The sequence below is a fragment of the Pseudorasbora parva genome, chromosome 17, assembly GCF_024679245.1.
Source record: "Pseudorasbora parva isolate DD20220531a chromosome 17, ASM2467924v1, whole genome shotgun sequence".
Taxonomy (NCBI): Eukaryota; Metazoa; Chordata; class Actinopteri; order Cypriniformes; family Gobionidae; genus Pseudorasbora; species Pseudorasbora parva.
In genome coordinates, this window is record NC_090188.1 from 3,924,362 (window position 1) to 3,946,213 (window position 21,852).

A 21,852-nucleotide genomic window follows, 5' to 3' on the forward strand; every position below is an offset into this window, starting at 1 on the left:
ACTCACTCACCCACCCACTCACCCATTCACTCACTCACTCACTCACTCACTCACTTACTCACTCACCCATTCACTCACTCACCCATTCACACACTCACTCACACACACACTCACTCACTCACTCACTCACTCACCCACCCACTCACTAATTCACTCACTCACTCACTCACTCACCCATTCACTCACTCATTCACTCACTCACTCACTCACTCACTCACCTACTCACTCACTCACTCACCCATTCACTCACTCATTCACTCACTCATTCACTCACTCACTCACCTACTCACTCACTCACTCACCCACTCACCCATTCACTCACTCACTCACTCACCCACTCACCCATTCACACACTCACTCACACACTCACTCATTCACTCACCCACCCACTCACTCACTCACTCACTCACCCACTCACTCACACACTCACTCACCCATTCACTCACCCATTCACTCACTCACTCACTCACTCACTCACCCACCCACTCACCCATTCACTCACTCACTCACTCACTCACCCATTCACCCATTCACACACTCACTCACACACTCACTCATTCACTCACTCACTCACTCACTCACTCACCCACCTACTCACTCACTCACTAATTCACTCACTCACTCACTCACTCACTCACTCTTACAGACACACACACACACACACACACACATACATACACATTCAAACAAACAAACCACTTACACTCGGTAATTCACTCACACATACACACAAACCAATCACACACACACATGCTAGCTCTCTCTCTCTCACACACACACACACACACACACACACACACACACACACACTCACCCACTTACTCACACACATAAACATTTTTGTTAGATGTGATTGATCGATTTGAGAGTACCAATATATTGATATGTATTTGTGTGTATTTATATATATTTAAATATATACACATTTATATATTTGTGTTCGATGTGATTTAACAAACCAAGCATGTAGGTATTATCATATCTGAAAGTTTTTATGACCATATGATCATGAAAAATTAATTCAGTCGACTGTTGAGTGTATTTGGACTTGAGACTTAGATTGAAAATACAATCAAATTTTTTAAACAGATAATCTTTTTTTTTTTTATTGCACCGGCTATCATGGCATGCTTAGAGGTAGTGGAACATAGAAATGAGTACTGGATATAATGTCAACTTTCTCTTTCCGTTCTGCATTTAAATGGTCAAATCTTAAGAATAGTGACCCACCGTTATCTACTGTACATTTATACACACTTTCATGGCATTCAAGGTTGCACACTTTAATTAGTTCATGCATTCCCTGGAATCAAACCCATGAGCTTTGCATTGCTAGTGTCTGTTTTGAGGTTCAATGCATTCATGCAGATTAATATTACAGTTTTTCAAATTACAAAAAAAAAGGCGTGACATGCACCACAATATTCCAGCTAATGCACAAAGGTTTTTCAGGTTAGGTAACTGCCATCAGTGTGTATGCTGCAGTGATCATCTTTAAACTGTGCAAACTGGTCAACTACACAACTGTATTATGAAAACAAATCTAAATATATACACTGTAGTTTTCTTTGCTGAAAGTATATTTTTCCAATTCCAACCCAACCCAAAAATAAAGGAATAAATCACTTGCCAGAAAAAAAAAGATATGCAGAATGATGCAGTTACTCTGGAAATGATGCACTGAATTTAATCAAACAGCTCATGTCGTTTTCAATATAATTACTCAATAATAAGGCATCCAACAGTATATGAAAAAAGCAAAATATCCATACTAAATGATAACAGGCTGATTATAAGCACTAATCAGATAATATTGAAATGATGTCTTTTGTTAATCAAGCCAAGCGTGTGCAAGACAAAGGAAAATCCGTTCTCGTCCTTCCATTTGAGTAGTTTTATAGTTTTGATGTTTTTCATATAACACTGATTTGAGGAAACTGACTGTCATGATAAAGATTGAGCAGATAATCTGACTGATTTCAGAAGCTGGTCTCCGTCACTTAAGAAAAGACCAAAAAGGCAACTGCGACTTTATCTCGCAGAGTTTATATCACACATTTCTGAGAAAAAACGTGAGTAGTGCCAGATATAAAGTCCAATTGCAAGTTATACATTTAAAATTGCAAAATATAAACTCGCAATTCTGACATAACTGACCTTTTTTCAGAATTGTGCGACAAACGTGCAAATATGAGAAAGATTTAGTCAAAACCGCAAGATTAAAAAGTCACAATTGAGTTTAAATCACACCCTTCTGAGAAAAAAGTCAGTATTGTTGGAAGGTATAGTCACAATTGCAAGTTATAAAGTCAGAACTGCATGAAATAAACTGCAATTCTGACTTTATAACACACATTTGCGAGTTTCTCATGCAATTCTGAGAAAAAAAGTCAAAATTGCGAGATAGAAACTTGCAATTGCAAGAAAAGTATTGAATTGTACGATAAAAAGTTGCAATTTCCTTGTTTGTTTTTTATTCTGTGGGTGAAACCAGCTTCCATACTGTTTATAACAATAAAAAATACCATATACCAGCCAGTGGCCACCCTGCGTCATCCATTGATACAAAATCATAAAAATACCAACATTGAGCTGCATCAGATTCAACAAAACAGATGTAGATCATCTACATGAAGCCTTCAAAACAACGAAGACACGAGGAGCTGGTGTTAGAAACGCATCCTTGACACATACTTACTTTAGTCCTTCCATTTATTGTGTAGTTTCCCAGTTTTCCATTGCAATTCCTGACCAGGTCATCCATGCGACTCATTAGGAAGCAGATCTTCTCGCATCCAGGCTCCTTCCCCTCGATCCAAGTGATTTTATCCCCCCGTATGTCCTTCGAAGAGTCACTTTTCTGGCTCACCAGCTGTCCGTTGGTGAATTTGCCAGCCTGATGAAGAGCTTTCACATCCTCTAGTATGGACAGTCCAATGTCTTCACCCAGAAAGTTGTCCACCACACAAATGCCATGTTTGTTCATGCATGGGATGATGTACTCAGTGGCCAGTTTTTGTGCCTGGGTTTTGTGTTTTGTGTTGCTAATGTCAGTTTCTGAGCTTTCAGTATTAGTGAACAGCTCTTTCCTGTTTGAATCAGCTGGTGTCTCCTCCTGTTTTGGGGTTTGTGCCACAGTCTTGGTCTTGTCAGCCTCTCTGCAGGTGAGTTTATGCTTTTTCCAGTGCTGTTTCTGGTGCTCTTTGCTGCAGTAGAATGAGATCCTGCACCGACCGCACTTTAAAAGGTTTTCCATCTTGCCACACAGCTCGCAATACTGTTTATCCCGGTCCGGATCCAAAACAACAGCGCATCTCTCCATGTTCTTGTTTGCGCGCTGCTGGCCCTTTAAATCTCCTCCTTCCCCACGCGTTCCTGCGGATAACTTTAACGTTGATCCACGCGCAACGCGTCAGCCTCAACAAACGCAAACGAACATCCGTATCCGTCTCATCACAGAAAAATAGCCCCCCTATCCCCGTTAAATAAACGGCTGGTTTTGGGATCGTGCCGCGCGAGCTCCATCCCGCTGGCGCGCTGCACCTCGCGCGTGGTTGTGTCTGTGTTCTGCACGTCGCCAGTACAAACCAAACCTCTGACGTCAGACACAATGGGCGTGGCCAAGGTTCAGACCTGATAATTACGCTCCGCCTTATTTCATTCACTCTCACACAAAAGGCGGGATAAGCGAGTAATACTCTTCGCTCAAGAGCTGTCGCATTCAAGGATGTTCAAATGTTAATGTCTTCTTTGTTAGTAGTAGGTAGGTGGCCTAAAGACAAAGGCTTCAGGTTGGGGGTTCGTTCAAATGAATTGGATTCACAAATTCTATTTGTGCCTTGTCATTGCCACTCAAACGAGTGACAATCGAAGACAATTACTTTTATTGTTTTTGCATTAAAATAAACTTTAACTCGACCTGCTGAAATTATTTTATAAACATAATCTGAACTAAAACTATTCAATTTCTTCTTTTTACTTTGAAGGGAGGGTTCACCCAAAAAGTTAAAGTATTTCCCAAAAAGTTAAAGTAGAGAGCCCCCGGCAAGACAGGTAAAACATCTCTTCCATGAGCACTTAATCTTACATTAATAATAATAATAATAAATAAAAAAACACCTCTTTCTATTTCTCCTTTCTTCTTCCCTTCTTCTGGTTTTTGCTACTCTGAGCGGTATAGAAATCTTGGTATTTAGGGCACTTTTTGTGTTGCCTCTTCTTGACGGATCGCTTCCTGTTCTCCTGAGTTGCAAGTCGCTTTGGATAAAAGCGTCTGCTAAATGCATAAATGTAAATGTAAATATTTCATTAATTACTTTCCCTCATGTCGTTCCAAATCTGTAAGATTTTTGTTTCATCTTCAGAACACACGTGAATATCTCTTTGAAACTGAGAGATTTCTCGATTTCTGTCTCTCCATTGACAGCTACACAACTACCAATCATAGACTGTAAAATAAATATGGACGTAATGTCCGTGAGATCACCCATATGATTCTGATGAGCCGTTCTGAAGCGTAAAGTAGAGACGAGCTGGCCGTCGCCATCTTGGCAGCGCAATACGCCCGAACAACAGAAAATGGGCAAAGAGGTGGGATGTGGGCGGAGCTTAGGTGACACGATGACTAACAGACAGCGGTAAATGGCTATCCACCTGTCAATGAAAGTAACCACGCCCCTAATTATGCAGAACTTTAAGGCTTTATATAATGTAAACGAATGAGTTATAAAAAAATTCACCCCCTCACAGTTGTCATGAAGGTCAAAATTAGCCATATAGACCAAAACCACAATTTATACCAGGCGGTAAACATGTTTTTTTTCTGCTGTAAAGTTGGGAATTTTAACATGAGCTCAATGAGATTCTGAAGATTCAGAATGTCATTGAGATTCTCCCAATAAGGTTCATTCTTGTGTTAAGCAGCAAATTTGAGCTTCAGCGCGAACCAATGAGCTTCATTCTCAGGTTACGCATCAACAGTTAGTTCAATCTCCACAACATTTAGTCATTTGTGCACATCATAGTAGCAGTTTCTCATTCCTTCCAACAAACTGCAAATGCTTTTGGATATGCATCATCTGCTTTCATACAACTTTGTGATAATTATAACATCATTTGCTATGTCAAGTCAACTGAATAGTCATTCCATATAAAACTAATAGTCCTCATTTCATTGCTTGTGTCATTACATACAAAAATGTTGAACTAGTTTCTACAAATAAAAATAAAAAACCCTGAAAATGTCTTCTAAATTGAAAAATGTATTTTAGGTGAATCTCAACTTTCACTGATGAGAAGGGGTGTGTGAAGCATTATTTCTATGTGTGTTGTTTGTTCAGTTCCAATATGTATTGACTGAAATATTGTTTCCAGTTATGCACAGCTCTACCCAAAAGGAGTTTGTTTGTTGTAAATAAGGGTGTTTTTTTTTTTTTTGCACAATGCTGTGAAAAAAATAGAATTGCAAAGAGCTGCAGTAAAAATGTGAAACACATATTCAGTGTCTTGTTACCTCACTAAATAATGTCCTGTGTAACTTTACTGTAGTTTTACATGGCTGTGCAAATAGTGTATAGTGCTGTCTTTAGCATTTTCAGGTCGTGTCACCAAGACCTGACCTTTTTGCATTGGAGAACATTTACAGAGTAGACTGACATATAATGAAAACATGAACAATAGTTCATAAACAATGGTGTCAGGACTTTTCATCTTGATGACACTGAAACTTTCATTGACATCAATACTTGCTTTAGAGGAATGAGCTATCATGCAATGTGATGTGAGAAATGCACTAAACTGACTGAGAAAAACTGTAATACACAATTATTTAAACAAATAAATAATAGGCCTACATCTAACAACACACGGTTCAATATTGAGTAGAAAATCGTAACATGAAACACAATAGAAAATAAATAGCATATTACAAATATTTATTATGTTATAATATTTGGGCGCCTAAAAGACTGAAAACCCATGGTCCACATCACACTATTTGTAGAAGTTGCTAAGCAAGCAAAAATATTATGGGATTTTTTCAATTAATTGCACAGAAATGTACTTTCATCATTAGACATGCATGTTTATTTTGTTGTCCACTGCCCCCTGTAGGAACTCGCTGGCACTCAGACAGTGAGGAGGCACGGGGCGGCACGTACACAAGTTGGCATGAATCCTTCAGGCAAAAGTTCATGAGGAAGAACAGTAATCTGATAAACTGTATGTGCAATCAAAGGTCTCTCTCTCTCTCTCTCTCTCTCTCTCTCTCTCTCTCTCTCTCTCTCTCTCTCTCTCTCTCTCTCTCTCTCTCTCTCTCTCTCTCTCTCTCTCTCTCTCTCTCTCCCTGTGTGTGTGTGTGTGTGTGTTTTATTCTACCATGTTTTTTGGCCATGTGTCATGAGTGATAGAACTACTTTGAGGAAACATAACATGATTTGAATATCATTGTATATAAATATGGAATGTGGTAATTATTCACTTTTTTTGGTATTATTATTTCATTCATACCATCTTTGTACAACACTTTTTTGCAAGGATGGATGGATGGATGATGGATGGATGGATGGATGGATGGATGGATGGATGGATGGATGGATGGATGGATGGATGGATAGATAGATAGATAGATAGATAGATAGATAGATAGATAGATAGATAGATAGATAGATAGATAGATAGATAGATAGATAGATAGATAGATAGATAGATAACAGACAGGATGGAACGATGTATGGATGAATGGATAGAGCAATGGATGGATGGATAGAAAGATAGATAGATAACAATGGTTGGATGGAACAATAGATATATAGACAGACAGACAGATAGACAGGTTTATTAATTCATCTATTCATTTTTGTTCATTAGGTTCCACATTGTTGTTTCCCCAATTACCAGTCCACAGGAGTTGAGCTCATAAATGAAAATGACTTTGACATAAAAACAGTCCTGAAAATACATGCTTTCTAGAAACTTCTATCCTTACATAATTCTACATACTGTCCTACATACTGAAGACCAATTTTACTACTGGATTAAAATATTATCCTAAGTCAATCGACCAGGTTAAACTACATTACCCATAATGCCTTGCGGTCTACGCAATTAATACGCGCAGGTCCCGTGTAAACAATGGAAGTCCGTGTGCATGCCAGCGTTTAAAACCGAATCGCACGTAAATCGCTGCTTTTATAACGAATGCACGATTTGATTACAAATTTATAAAACAAGTTGTTTCTTAGGTTTAATATTTTTGGAATCAGTGTACGTAATTATACAGACACGCGTATAAACCCACGATTAAGGCGTTCAGCTGGATTTACACACACTAAAATCTCCAATCAGCTGGTAAAAGACAGTTTACGGTCCTTTTTAATGAGCACACGTGTCCAGTGAAATAACCTTTACTACAGAGATGAGTAAACGAGACGGTAGAGCCTGCAGTCTTTCACTTTACGCATGCGGTTGAAGATGCAGAAATAGGGTAAGTTATGTGTTTGTTTATGTATGTTAAACATGCTGTTCATGTTCCTCGCAGACGAGGGGTGCGCCCGGAGACGGAGGACAGAAGTCGGACAGAAACCAGAGGACTGTCTGAACCCTGATTCAGCCGTCATTGCTGCTTTCAAAGGTGAGCGAGTCGTGCATGGTGTGTTCAGTCCACCAGAATGAATCTGATATTTCTGATTACTTTATATTTCTCTGACAGTATTCCAGCAAGAACTGGACACCAAACATGATAAATATGAGCGTTTGGTGAAAATCAGTCGAGATGTCACCATTGAGAGCAAACGGACCATATTCCTCCTGCACAGAGTGACCAGGTGAGATCCACTCGAAAGCTGGTTTATGGATTATATTCTATATAATTATCTAATATATGTTTGATTAAAATAAAGTGTATATGCGTGCATTCACTACAATTTGTGGTGTCTACAATACAATGGATTGATAGAATGATGGAGTGATAAATTAATAGAAGGCTGGATGGATGGATGGATGAATGAATAGAATGATGGAGGGATAAATTAATAGAAGGCTGGATGAATGAATAGAATGATGGAGGGATAAATTAATAGAAGGCTTGATGAATGAATAGAATGATGGAGGGATAAATTAATAGAAGGCTGGATGGATGAATGAATGAATGGATGGATAGAATGATAGCTGGATAGATAGAATTATAGATGGATAGGATGATAGATAAATGGATGGATGGATAGAACAATAGATAGATGGATGGATGGACAGAGCGGTAGATTGAAAGAGCGATGGATGGATAGAACAATAGATGGGTGGACAGATAGAACAATAGATGGATGATAGAACAATGGATGCATAGAACACTAAATAGAGCGATGGATGGATGGATAGATAGAACAATAGAGAGCGATGGATGGATGGATAGAACAATAGATAGAGCGATGGATGGAGGATAGAACAATAGATAGATGGATGGATGGATAGAACAATAGATAGATAGAGCGATAAATGGATGGGTGGATGGATAGAATGATGGATAGAACAATAGATGGATGATGGGTGATCATTTGGTGAATAATAAAAAAGGGATAAAACAACAACAAAGGAAAACCTAATAGAACAATGTAACTTTTAGATTGTGTATGCCATTGTACTGTTACTGTATGAGTTTACACAGATAAGAGCATCTGCAAAGTGTCTTAACGGTAAATAAGCATTAGTGTATTTGTCATTGGTCTGCATCAGTGTTCCAGATGTTGAGGAGATCCTGAACGAGGCAGATGTGAAGCTGGATGGCGTGAGGCAGAAGATCGGACAGATCGCGGAAGAACTGAGAGGAGAAGATTTACACCAGTTCCACCGAGCTATTACACCAGGTACAACAAACACTTTCAGTGGGCAGCTCGTGTCATGTGACTCATTAACATCTGCAGTATGTGCCGTTAGATGATGTTACATATCCTGTTTTTACATATTATTTATACTCTGATCAGGCATAACATTATGACCTAATATTGTGATGGTCCCCATTTTTTGGGAACATTGCTCAAAGCATCGCACTGCCTCCGCCGGCTCGCCTTCTTCCCAGAGTGCATCCTGGGGCCATGTGTTCCCCAGGTAAGACACACACACACACCCGGTCATCCATGTGATGGAAAAGAAAACGTGATTCCTCAGACCAGGCCACCTTCTTCCATTACTCCGTGGTCCAGTTCTGATGCTCACGTGCCACTGTTGGTGTTTTTGGCGGGGTCAGGGGTCAGCATGGGCACCCTGACTGGTCTGCGGCTGTGCCGCCCCATACACAACAAACTGAGATGCTCTGTGTATTCTGACACCTTTCTATCATAACCAGCATTAACTTCTGGAGCAGTTTGAGCTCCAGTAGCTCGTCTGTTTGATTAGAGCACACGGGCCAGCCTTCGCTCCCCACGTGCATCAATGAGCCTTGGCCGCCCATGACCCTGTGGCCGGTTCTCCACTGTTCCTCTTGGAGCACTTTTGATAGATACTGACCACTGCAGACCGGGAACAGCCCACAAGAGCTGCAGTTTTTCGAGATGCTCTGACCCAGTCGTCTAGCCGTCACAATTTGGCCCATGTCAAACTGTTGGTCTGCACTTTACACCACTATGTAATATCTTATCTTAATGTTTCCGAGAAAGGTCCCCATGCTTTTTCAGCCATAATTATTTTTGTCTTTCATTAGAGGAGAGAGGGCAGTCACAATGTCTGCAAACTTCTGAGGAAAACATGGATAAGGGAGGGAGGGGACCCACCAGATTCTGCAGTTATCTACCGGTGAGGGGAAGTCATTTTTAGATTATGGTCGCAGAGAAATCATCGGGGTCTTTCTTGCGACGTGACCGAGGTCAGATCCTGTTAATTAGGTTTCTATTTTTCTTTTTGTTTGAAGAGCTTTATTGGGTTGTGAGGGGTAAGTGGACGCTCGCCCTCGGGCCCAAGCATTGAGAGAGTCTCTGGTCACGTTTATTGGGCTTGTTTTCACAGGTACTTGGGGTAAATTTGACACTAATTGCATCGTGAGTTTACACTGCAGAAACACAACTGGCATTAGTGCATGAACAGGTAATATGATAATAAAGTGACCTTCTGTAATCAACTGAATAGTCACTTGATTGTTACATAAGCTGCTTCAAAGATTTATGAGTTGACAGCACTCAAATGCCGATATAAATATAGCAATCAGCACGTACTTTAGGCACAGATTTCATGTGTTGTGGGTGTGTTGATTAAATTTAAATAAAATGTATTAATTTGGTCATATTTAATTCTATAAACTATCCAAATTAAACTAGCCAAATCAAATTTTGTTGCAATGTTGTCCTGTTTAACACTGTGAAGCTGCTTTGAAACAATCGTCATTCTAAAAACGCTATATAAATAAAGTTGATTGATTGATTGTTGATTTATTAGTGGAAATAAACGGGTATTGCCCGTACTTCAACTTTAATTGTGAATGCTGAATAGTTTATTTTTTATTCTTTATAATTTCCAATAGATAAAGCAGAAATTATGCATCTTATGCACATTTGCCCTTTCTTAATAGTAAAAGTTTAATAAAATACTATGTGTGTTTTTGTATTTAACAATGATTTTTCAAAGAATTTTTTTTTTTTAACAATTATTGTTAACAAGAAAATACTATTTCAGGCTTTCTACTTCAGTTCATTGCATCACTTGCCCTTTCTTTTTTTAACGCATTTAAAAATATTTCACACAATTAACGCAGCATCCATTTTTCTCTCTGCTAGCATTAAATCACGCTCTTATTCATGCAAATGCTTTTAAACCATTCAAGTCGACAGGACAAAAGAGTGCCTGTTTTTAAATATGTATAATTATGATTTTTTTGTTGTTGTTGCTTTGGAAAAAAGTACTCAAACTAGTCAAATAATATTTACTTGTGTTTTCTGAGTAACGAAGGCATAGCATGGAAAAAGTTTAGATTACCAAATTGTTTTTAGTAAGTTTAACAAGTAATTGGACATTAAGTAAAGTTAACTAAAACGTTGTTCTAAGAACATCTGTTGGATTTTACATTGAATCTAAAATGTAATTTTAAACTTCAATGTTTTTTTTTTGTTTGGTTTTTATTTTAATTGTATTTATGTAACTCTTTTAAAACTTGTAACTCAGTTCTTGCTCTATGAAAATAGATTCAGTTGCTGACATACATCTACTACTATACCAAAATGCATATAATTATAATTTATAATTACGACTTTCAAACTTGTTAGTTGGACTAAGTCATCCGCATCATAGAGAAGCACCATCAAATCATTCCCTTATTTTGTTGCTCTGCTAGTCTTGGTATTGTCTGTATTTAAGCAGCTAAAGTATTATAATTTTTATCTTCAGTATTTATGACTACATTTTGCATGAAGAATGCATGAAGGCTTTTCTCAGACAAATGCACATTTTATTTACCATCTGAACCGTGTCTTTTCTGCTTGATTTCGAGTGTTTTTCTACACACTGTCCCTGATAGAAATGAAGATAATCCTTTGCCCGTATTAGAAATGCACTTTTCTTTCATGCCTGGCATCAAACTTCTACATAGCTCATCATTAAGACCATCATCTCTTTTCTCTGACACACACAAACACACTCTGTTTCCAGTGTTTGGCTCATATAAAGCCCAATTATCTGTTTCCTTTTGGCTCAGAAGGCTTGGTGAAGGGTGCACAAGACACTCAGGCACGATTCATCAGCATCTGATCTGGGTACAAAGATGGACAATATATAATTTAGCTCTATTATTGCTCAAATGCATTGAGCGTTTAATTATTGACCATCAGAGATGAAGAGGTCAGTGGGTTTCGAACTGCAGTCTGGCCTGGACTTGTCTGTGTAGTCGGTAGGGCCGGCCTTGACCAATTTGCTGCCCTAGGCAAGATTTTACTTGGTGCCCCTTCTATCAAGGTTTTTATATGTTGGTTGTGTTTTCATTTTTTTTTTTAAATAAATGCACACACAGACACACACACACACACGTCTGGTTCACTATCTTTGTGGGGACTCTCCATAGACGTAATGGTTTTTATACCGTACAAACCGTACTTTCTATCCCCCTACACTGCCCCTGCCCCTAAACCCATCATGGGAACGGCATTTTTACTTTCTCAAAAAAACTCATCCTGTATGATTTATAAGCCTTTTGAAAAGTGGAGACCGCTGGCTGGTTCCCACAATGTAGGTAATCTCAAGTTTTACTATCCTTATGGGGACATTTGGTCCCCACGATGTAACACAAACAAGGACACACACACACACACACACACAGACACACACACACACACACACATATATATATACAAAAATGTGTGTATGTATGTATATCCTCCACTAAACTATGCATGCTCATGGGCTTCTGTCTTTTTTACACATTGGCCATCCGTCATAAATAATTAGGCAACTTTCACTGTCTGGCGCGAGCGAACAAGCAGATGAAAACGAAAGCATTCCTGTCTGTTAGATGCGCGAGAGGCGACGCAAAAACAAATTCCCAAAGTTAAACTGATCACGCGTTCAATATTGGACACACTAAAGCACTCGCTGGGCAGGAAGAGATTGATGCGGCGGTCTGGGGATTTGTTTAAGGTTTTTTTTGGTAGAAAATTTTCGAATTAATGTTAATAAAAAGTAGCAGTGATAAAACCGGAAAAAAATCACTCATTTTGCCGCCCTGGACGAGTGGCGCCCCTAGCATTTGCCTATTCCGCCTATGCCACGGGCCGGCCCTGGTAGTCGGCCAGAGATGGTTTGTGGTTTGGTGAATTATGATGTTAAGTTCTTGTTTGGTACTGTAGTAGTTGTGTATAAATTGCTGTAGCCTCAGTCTGTTAATCATGTCCATCTATTTGTCATAATACAATATTTGCAATTCCATTTTCAATGAAATTTTGATTCTATTGTAATCAATATTCTGACGATCTCCCGTGCACCTTAAGCCGGGTGCACACTGTGCGATTTTGGCCACGATTTGGCCGTCTGGGACAAATTTAGCAAATCCTAAAAGATTCCTCAGATCCTAGGCTAAAATCTGATGTCTTTGGTCGTTAGTTTGACATGTTCACCGGCAGCCGATTAATGAGCGCTGCGATCAAATTTTACCTCAGACGAAATTCTGGCAGTGTCAGAAGATTTGGCACACAATCCTGCAGTGTGACTTCTCCTACGACGACAGTCAAATATCTCGGTTTTTCAAGACAAACTATGACCAAAACGAGAGCTAGAGATTTCTTTGTAGCCAGCATTTCAGTCCCGCGTGTAATGCAGCTCACTGTCACTGAACGCGTCATTCATTGATGATATAAAACTCTGGGTGAGATTTCTTGCGCGCGTCTGTTTTTTGCGCGCCGTCACTATCGTGCAGTCTGACATTAATGCCAACTGAGATCTTACAGTGTGACATGGCGATCATGTTCGTACAGTCTGACAAGGGACATTCGCAAAAGGATTTTGAAAAATCGCACAGTGTGCAGGACCCATTAGACTCTTCCGCTAAACATGAGCCCTCCCTTGTGTCTCTCCTTCAATCACAGGTGTTTGCGCGACTCAATATATCCAGGAAGAGCATTACAGGCTTTGCTAGGTGTCAATCATAGCACCCGTGGTTTTCATTGGATAAAGCCAGTTAATTGCTTGCCAGCAAAGTTTTGATGGATGGACATAACAACCAATCAAAAGGTGTTATATTTTGCAGTATATGTAAACAGCATTGGGGAAAACTACTTGTGCTCACTGTGGTGTGGCAAGCAGCGGGCCGGTGACGAGTGGTAATGAAGAGTATCAGCTGGTATTCATTACCACTCGTCACCGGCCCGCTCTCGCAGTCCGTAGCCCCGCTGCTTGCCACACCACACTCAGATTTCCATTCACACTGGTGCGCTGTCTGTTTACTTACACACTCACACACACACACACACACACACCTTTGCGCAGCTACATTTCAGTGCCGGATCCTTCTTCTACGCAGCCATGATGTTGTAATTGATGCAGTATGTGGTCTGGCATTGTCTTGTTGGAAAATGCAAGGTCTTCCCTGAAAGAGACGACGTCAGGATGGGAGCATATGTTGTTCTAGAACTTGGATATACCTTTCAGCATTGATGGTGCCAGATGTGTAAGCTGCCCATGCCACACACACTCATGAACCCCATACCATCAGAGATGCAGGCTTCTGAAGTGAGAACTGATAACAACATGGGTTGTCCTTGTCCTCTTTAGTCCAGATGATATGGCATCCCAGTTTTCCAAAAAGAACTTCAAAATTTGATCCGTCTGACCACAGGACAGTTTTCCACTTTGCCACAGTCCATTTTAAATGAGCCTTGGGCCCAGAGAAAATGCCTGCGCTTCTGGATCATGTTTACATATGGCTTATTTTTTGACTTATAGAGTTTCAGCAGGTGACGGCGAATGGCACGGTGGATTATGTTCACCGCCAATGTTTTCTGGAAGTTGAGCCCAGGTTGTGTTGTCCATTACAGTATCATTCCTGTATGTGATGCAGTGTCTTCAGGCCACTATGGCCTGAAGATCACGGGCGTCCAGTTTGGTTTTCCGGCCTTGACCCATCCACACCGATTGCTCCAGATTCTCTGAATCTTTGGATGATATTATGCACTGTAGATGATGATAACTTTAAACGCTATGCAATTTTTCTCAGAGAAACTCCTTTTTGATATCGCTCCACTATGTTTCGCCGCAGCATTGGGGGAATTGGTGATCCTCTGCCCATCTTGACTTCTGAGAGACACTGCCGCTCTGAGAGGCTCTTTTTATACCCAGTCATGTTGAAAATTGACCTAATAAATTGCAAATTGGTCCTCCAGCTGTTCCTTATATGTACATTTAACTTTTCCAGCCTATTATTACTACCTGTCCCAACTTTTTAGAGTGTGTAGCTCTCATGAAATCCAAAATGAGCCAATATTTGGCATGACATTTCAAAATGTCTCACTTTAAACATTTTATATGTTATCTATATTCTATTGTGAATAAAATAAAAAAAATATTGTGAATAAATAAAAAAAAATTATGAGATTTGTAAATTATTGCATTCCTTTTTTTCCACAATTCGTACAAACCTTTTGGAATCGGGTTTATAAATGAAAATGAGAACTAAAACTAAAAGCCTTTTTTTTTTACTCCAATTTGTAATATAATAATATATATTTATGTATATTATAAATTATAATAAAACCCAGGAGTTAATAATAATTATTATTAAAGTTTATAATTAAAATCAAAGAAAAAGAGTCAGAAAACCCCTACGTTTCAGATTTAACAGGCTTTGCAGATGGACAGGCGTTGCAATTTTGAGTCTTGCTCTAGTTAGTGATTTTGACTTTAGCCTCGGTGTGTTTACATCCAGTAAGGTGACTGTTCTGTCAAATTAACCTCCAAAGAAATGTCTTGCAGAGGGAGTCTCCAATCTCATGCTTGATAATGTTATCTCACTTCCTGCTGAGCCTGAGAGAAGACAACAAATCCTTCAGTACGTTCAGCTTTTGTGGGAACTGCGGCGCGCTGCTCTCTTTCACGTGCACAGCATCATAAAAAGCTTCTGCGGTTTAGGCCGCAACTCAAATTGGGTTTTTGTTTTCATTTTAATGTGGAACATTGTCACACTGCATGTAAATCTGTCCCCGGGGAGCGACAGATAAGAACGTCTTTGATGTTAATTGCCACTCCAAAAGTAAAGCTTAATCACAAAGTCTTCCGTCCTGTCATTATTGGCCTGATGTTTACACGAGAGCTGGACACAAATATAGTGGTTAGTCACACAGATCAGTTAGACTGTTTGAGTGGCAGAAAAAAACACTTTATGACATTTTAGGGCCAGTTCACACTTCCCACAGAATACATTTTGCTATTAAAACCGCGCGATGCAAGTCAGTGGAAATAAATAAAAGCACAAGGTTGAGCACCTCTTCGGAACAAATTAAAATATTTGTAAAAGAAATCTGAGAGCTTTCTGTACCTCCATTGACAGCTACACAACTAACTCTTTGTGGTTTTGTCCAAATTTTCTGAAGAGACTTGATTGTTTTATATAATGACCATATTTAATTTTAGGCTTTTATTCACATATAAAACATTGATCAGCGAACCTAAACAGAAGCTCAACCAAACCTGCTTGATGCATGAGAATGAATGTCATTGGTTCTTGCTGAAGCTCAGACGTGATGCGTAACACTAGAAGGAATCTCATTGGTTCTTGCTGAAGTTCAGACGTGATGCGTAACCCTAGAATGAATCTCATTGGTTCTTGCTGAAGCTCAGACGTTATGCGTAACCCTAGAATGAATCTCATTGGTTCTTGCTGAAGTTCAGACGTGATGCGTAACCCTAGAATGAATCTCATTGGTTCTTGCTGAAGCTCAGACGTTATGCGTAACACTAGAATGAATCTCATTGGTTCTTGCTGAAGTTCAGACGTGATGCATAACACTAGAATGAATCTCATTGGTTCTTGCTGAAGCTCAGACGTTTTGTGTAACACTAGAATGAATCTCATTGGTTCTTGCTGAAGCTCAGACGTTATGCGTAACCCTAGAATGAATCTCATTGGTTCTTGCTGAAGCTCAGACGTTATGCGTAACCCTAGAATGAATCTCATTGGTTCTTGCTGAAGCTCAGACGTTTTGTGTAACACTAGAATGAATCTCATTGGTTCTTGCTGAAGTTCAGACGTGATGCGTAACCCTAGAATGAATCTCATTGGTTCTTGCTGAAGTTCAGACGTGATGCGTAACCCTAGAATGAATCTCATTGGTTCTTGCTGAAGCTCAGACGTTATGCGTAACCCTAGAATGAATCTCATTGGTTCTTGCTGAAGCTCAGACGTGATGCGTAACCCTAGAATGAATCTCATTGGTTCTTGCTGAAGTTCAGACGTGATGCGTAACCCTAGAATAAACCTCATTGGTTCTTGCTGAAGCTCAGACGTTATGCGTAACCCTAGAATGAATCTCATTGGTTCTTGCTGAAGTTCAGACGCGATGCGTAACACTAGAATGAACCTCATTGGTTCTTGCTGAAGCTCAAACGTTTTGTGTAACACTAGAATGAATCTCATTGGTTCTTGCTGAAGGTCAAACGTGCTGCGTAACACGAGTATGAACCTCATTGGTTCTTGCTGAAGCTCAAACGTGCTGCATTACGATCATGTGAAATGATCAAATGAAAGCTTTGAATTGAAGGACTGTAATAATGGAGAGAATGTCCTTGTTTTCTGTTTTCTCAGGGATTCAGGAGTATGTGGAGGCCGTTTCCTTCCATCACTTCATCAGGCATCGCACACTGATCAGCCTGGAGGAAATCAACGCTCGGCTGGTCTTCATGACAGAAAATAAGGTATCCTAAAGTCAACCTGAAACACTTTTATGCATCTTACCTAATATAAACAAGACCTCCCTAATGTTGTCTTGCCAAAATAGACGGGCTACGTTCTCAAGAGCACATTCCCCAGGTTTATCAGATCGGGGATTATCACTCCATCTTTTGCAGTTATTTTTAGAAAGCCATGAGGGCTGCCTGCTTTTGCACGTCTCTCTAAATAATTGTCAGAGATATTTTTAGATACATTGGTTTGTTTGGGGGAAAATGTGTGGCCATTGGTTTCTATGTGCATTTTTATAGTTTTTTATTTTTGTAGGTATTTTGTTTGTGACTAAACTATTTTATATAGTGGTGTTTGCGAAGGAAAGATCACTACACAATATTTAGGCCTAAATTTAAGATTTATGTATTTGCATAAAACATTTTGATCTCTTTGGATTACACATTTTTAATGTGATGAATATTTGTCTGTCATACTTAATGAAACGGATCGGATGTCTGCACTATTTATTATTATTAACTTTGCATCTATTTGGTTTATTTAAATAATCATATTTTCAAAATGCATAAATTGCTTAGAATCTCTATTCATTGTGAAAATAATTACATTTATTCAGTTAAAAAACGTATTATGGTTAAAATGTGGCTAGCTGTGGATCAAGCTATATTCAGTTAGTTAAAATGTATGGTATTTAAACAAACTGGATTTATTAATGATAAATACACAATATTGCCAAATGTTTTGGGACGCCTGCCTTTACATACACATGAACTTTAATGCCATCCCATTCTGAATCCGTAGGGTTTAATATGGAGTTGGCTCACCCTTTGCAGCTCTAAAAGCTTAAACTCTTCTGGGAAGGCTTTCCTCAAGGTTTAGGAGTGTGTTTATGGGATTTTTTTGACCATTCTTCTAGAAGCGCGTTTGTGAGGTCAGGCACTGATGTTGGACGAGAAGGCCTGGCTCTCAGTCTCCGCTCTAATTCATCCCAAAGCTGTTCTATCGGGTCGAGCTCAGGACTCTGTGCAGGCCAGTCAAGTTCCTCCACACCAAACTCGCTCATCCATGTCTTTATGGACCGACGCTTTGGTCACTGGAGCGCAGTCATGTTGGAACAGGAAGGGGCCGTCCCCAAACTGTTCCCACAAAGTTTGGAGCATGAAATTGTCCAAAATATCTTGGTATGCTTAAGCATTAAGAGTTCCTTTCACTGGAACTAAGGGGCCAAACCCAACCCCTGAAAAACAACCCCCATACCATAATCCCCCCTCCACCAAACGTTACACTTGGCATAATGCGCCCACGGAGTCCCATTCTCCTGGCAACCCCCAAACCCAGACTTGTCCATCAGATCGCCAGACAGAGAAGCGTGATTGGTCACTCCAGAGAACACGTCTCTCTGCTCTAGAGTCCAGTGGCGGCTGCTTTACTCCACTGCATCCCACACTTTGCATTTCACTTGGTGATGTAAGGCTTGGATGAGCTGCTCGGCCATGGAAACCCAGTCCATGAAGCTCTCTACGCTGTTCTTGAGCTCATTTGAAGGCCACAGAAGTTTGGAGGTCTGGAGCTGTTGACTCTGCAGAAAGCTGGCTACTTCTACACACTGTGACCCTCAGCGTTCGCTGACCCCGCTCTGTGATTTTATGTGACCTATATCTCTTCGTGGCTGAGTTGCTGTTGTTCCCAATCGCTTCCACTTTGTTATAATCCCACTAACAGTTGAGCGTGGAATATTTAGTAGTGAGGAAATGTCAGGAATGGACTTATTGCACAGGTGTCAGCCTATCACGGCCCCACGCTTGAGTTCACTGAGCTCCTGAGAGCGACCCATTCTTTCTCTAATGTGTGTAGAAGCATCTGCAGGCCTAGAGCTTGATTTATACACCTGTGGACATGAAGTGATTGAACACCTGAACTCAGTGATTTGAAGGGGCGTCCCAATCCTTTTGGCATTAGTGTATATAAACCTGGTTATTGCGTATTTAAAACACATTCAGTTTATTAGCTCAATTACAGAAATCTTATCTATTTAATTTCTGTATGACTAACAAATATGCATCACATTAAATGTATTTATCTTAAGCTGTGTAATCCAAATGGATAGAAATCATATATTTAATGCATTCATCTTTTTGAGTGTACTAGATCAAGTCTTCTATGGCATATTTGACAGTAGATACTGTATATACCCAAAAATAAGATGAGGTTTTGTGTCCTAAAAATAGGCTGAAAAATGGGGGGGGTCGTCTTATATTCACGATATAGACAAAATCACGGGGGAAAGGGAGAAAGCAGGGGGAAACAGTAGAGGGCACCAACATGATAGGCTACGTAATTAGTGACAGTGTTATGAATGAATTAAACAGTAAAGTAACGCCATGAAGAAGTCAGGCGGTAATCAGCTGTGATTTATATATTAGCACAACTTCAATCGACTGTTTCTCAGTAGCAATGGAATAAACCCCACAGTTTGGTTTGTTTCAAGACTTTAATGTGAGATGTGTTTGATTAAAAGCAGATGGATATTTTCTGTCTATCTTCACTGAACCACAATTACATAGATCAGTGTTTTTCAAACTTGTCCTGGAGGCACCCCAGCCCTGCACATTTTGTATGTCTCCCTCATCAGACACACCAAATTTAGTTCTTGCAGTCTCTATTAATGAGTTGATGAGTTGAATCAGGTGTGATAAATAAGGGAGACACACAAAATGTGCAGGGCTGGGGTGCCTCCAGGAAAACCACTGACATAGATACACAGGCCTACATAATTATTGTATTTTTGTGAAAAGGTAATATTTTTTGTCACTCATTCATTAATTTCTGAACTCATTGACAGAGTGCACTTTATTTTGTGACAAATTAATCAAAGTATTTAATGAAGGGTGTTAAAATGTTTTTTCCAAATGAATTATCAGTAGAATATTAAAATAAAATAATTTTCTGTTGAAAACCAGAATTTTTTCCACAAAAATCACTCAGGAAAATGGGGTGTCTTATATCTCTCTGGGACAGAGAGAGATATGGGGTCCTTAAATGGTTAGTTTACCCAAAAATGTAATTTGTCATTAATGACTCGCCCTAATGTCGTCCCACACCCGTAAGACCTCCGTTCATCTTCAGAACACAGTAACATAGTTAGATAACTAAGATAGTGACATAACACTGTCACTATCTCTCTGGGGGTCTTCTTATGTGGGTCTTATATTCAGGGTCGTCTTATATCCGGGTATATACGGTATTCACTGTTTCCTCGTCTCTCTGCTGAAGGGTGTAGGTGAGGTCCCGTGTCCCGGTCCATGCGTTCTGACTTTCCAGATCACACCGACCGACTACCTCTTGGGCATAGCTGACCTGACAGGTGAGTTGATGCGCATGTGCATAAGCAGCGTGGGCAACGGCGACATGGACACGCCCTTCCAGCTCAGCGGCTTCCTGCGGGAAATCCACGACGGCTTCTCCTTCATCGGCAACACGGGACCCTACGAGGTCTCCAAGAAACTGCACACTCTGCGGCAGAGCCTGGGCAAGGTGGAGGACGCGTGCTACACCCTGCGGGTGCGTGGCTCAGAGATTCCCAAACACATGCTGGCCGACGTCTTCTCCAGCAGGGCGGCGCATCTCGACCCGGATGACGCAATGGCGTGAGGCATGGAGATGGGATGAATGTGCATGTTGCACTATAGACTGGGCATATTGTGAGAGTATTTTTAGTTTAAAGAGTTAGATCAGCCAAAAATGAAATTGATGTCATTAACTCCTCACCCTAATGTCGTTCCACACCCGTAAGACCTCCGTTCATCTTCAGAACACAGTTTAAGATATTTTATATTTAGTCTGAGAGCGAATGCAAGTGTATGCACACTATACTGTCCATGTCCAGAAAGGGAATAAAAACATCATCAAAGTAGTCCATATGAGACATCAGTGGGTTAATTAGAGTCTCTTGAAGCATCCAAAATACATTTGGGTCCAAAAATAACAAAAACTACGACTTTATTCAGCATTATCATAGCAAATAAAGATTTAAACGGTTATGAATCAGTGAATTGATTCATGATTCGGATCATCAATGTCACGTGATTTCAGCAGTTTGATACGCGATCCGAATCATGAATCAATACGCTGATTCATAACTGCAAAACTTTATTTGAGGATTGAATACAAACCCGGAAGAGAAGACAATGCTGAATAAAGTCGTAGTTTTTGTTATTTTTGGACCCAAATGTATTTTCACTGCTTCAAGAGACTCTAATTAACCCACTGATGTCTCATATGGACTACTCTGATGATGTTTTTATTCCCTTTCTGGGCATGGACAGTATAGTGTGCATACACTTACATACGCTCTCGGACTAAATATAAAATATCTTAAACTGTGTCTGAAGATGAACGGAGGTCTTACGGGTGTGGGACGACATTAGGGTGAGCCATTAATGACATCAATTTCATTTTTTGGTGAACTAACCCTTTAAGGACTCTATCTCTCTCTG

General features: G+C 39.9%; 2 protein-coding genes across 3 annotated transcripts in view; one reads left to right on the forward strand and one right to left on the reverse strand.

Annotated features, from left to right (window-relative positions):
- Positions 1-4,052, reverse strand: part of egln1a (egl-9 family hypoxia-inducible factor 1a) — a 45,633-nt gene extending 41,581 nt beyond the window's left edge. The window contains exon 1 of the mRNA XM_067422410.1: positions 2,699-4,052. Coding sequence (XP_067278511.1) covers positions 2,699-3,322 — 624 coding nt within the window. The 5' untranslated portion in view covers positions 3,323-4,052. The remainder of the gene's footprint in view (positions 1-2,698) is intronic.
- Positions 4,053-6,078: 2,026 nt separating this feature from the next.
- tsnax (translin-associated factor X) lies at positions 6,079-21,171 on the forward strand. 2 transcript variants are annotated; one of them, XM_067422408.1, is made up of 6 exons: positions 6,079-6,219; positions 7,538-7,630; positions 7,709-7,823; positions 8,728-8,858; positions 17,261-17,370; positions 20,630-21,171. In XM_067422408.1, the coding sequence occupies exons 1-6, from the start codon at positions 6,192-6,194 to the stop codon at positions 21,005-21,007; spliced, it is 855 nt and encodes a 284-aa protein (XP_067278509.1). In that variant the 5' UTR covers positions 6,079-6,191; the 3' UTR covers positions 21,008-21,171. The 2 variants fall into 2 exon arrangements, with proteins under 2 accessions (XP_067278509.1, XP_067278510.1); XM_067422409.1 differs by lacking the exon at positions 6,079-6,219 and adding an exon at positions 7,084-7,430.
- The last annotated feature ends 681 nt before the right edge of the window (positions 21,172-21,852 follow it).

What these genes read in the sequence shown, in the direction of transcription:
- tsnax (XM_067422408.1), top strand. Translation starts at nt 6,192, where the DNA reads ATGAGGAAGAACAGTAATCTGATAAACT. An exon ending in CGTCATTGCTGCTTTCAAAG is followed by an intron (nt 7,631 to 7,708) that starts GTGAGCGAGTCG and finishes TTTCTCTGACAG; the next exon opens with TATTCCAGCAAGAACTGGAC. An exon ending in TCTTCATGACAGAAAATAAG is followed by an intron (nt 17,371 to 20,629) that starts GTATCCTAAAGT and finishes TCTCTGCTGAAG; the next exon opens with GGTGTAGGTGAGGTCCCGTG.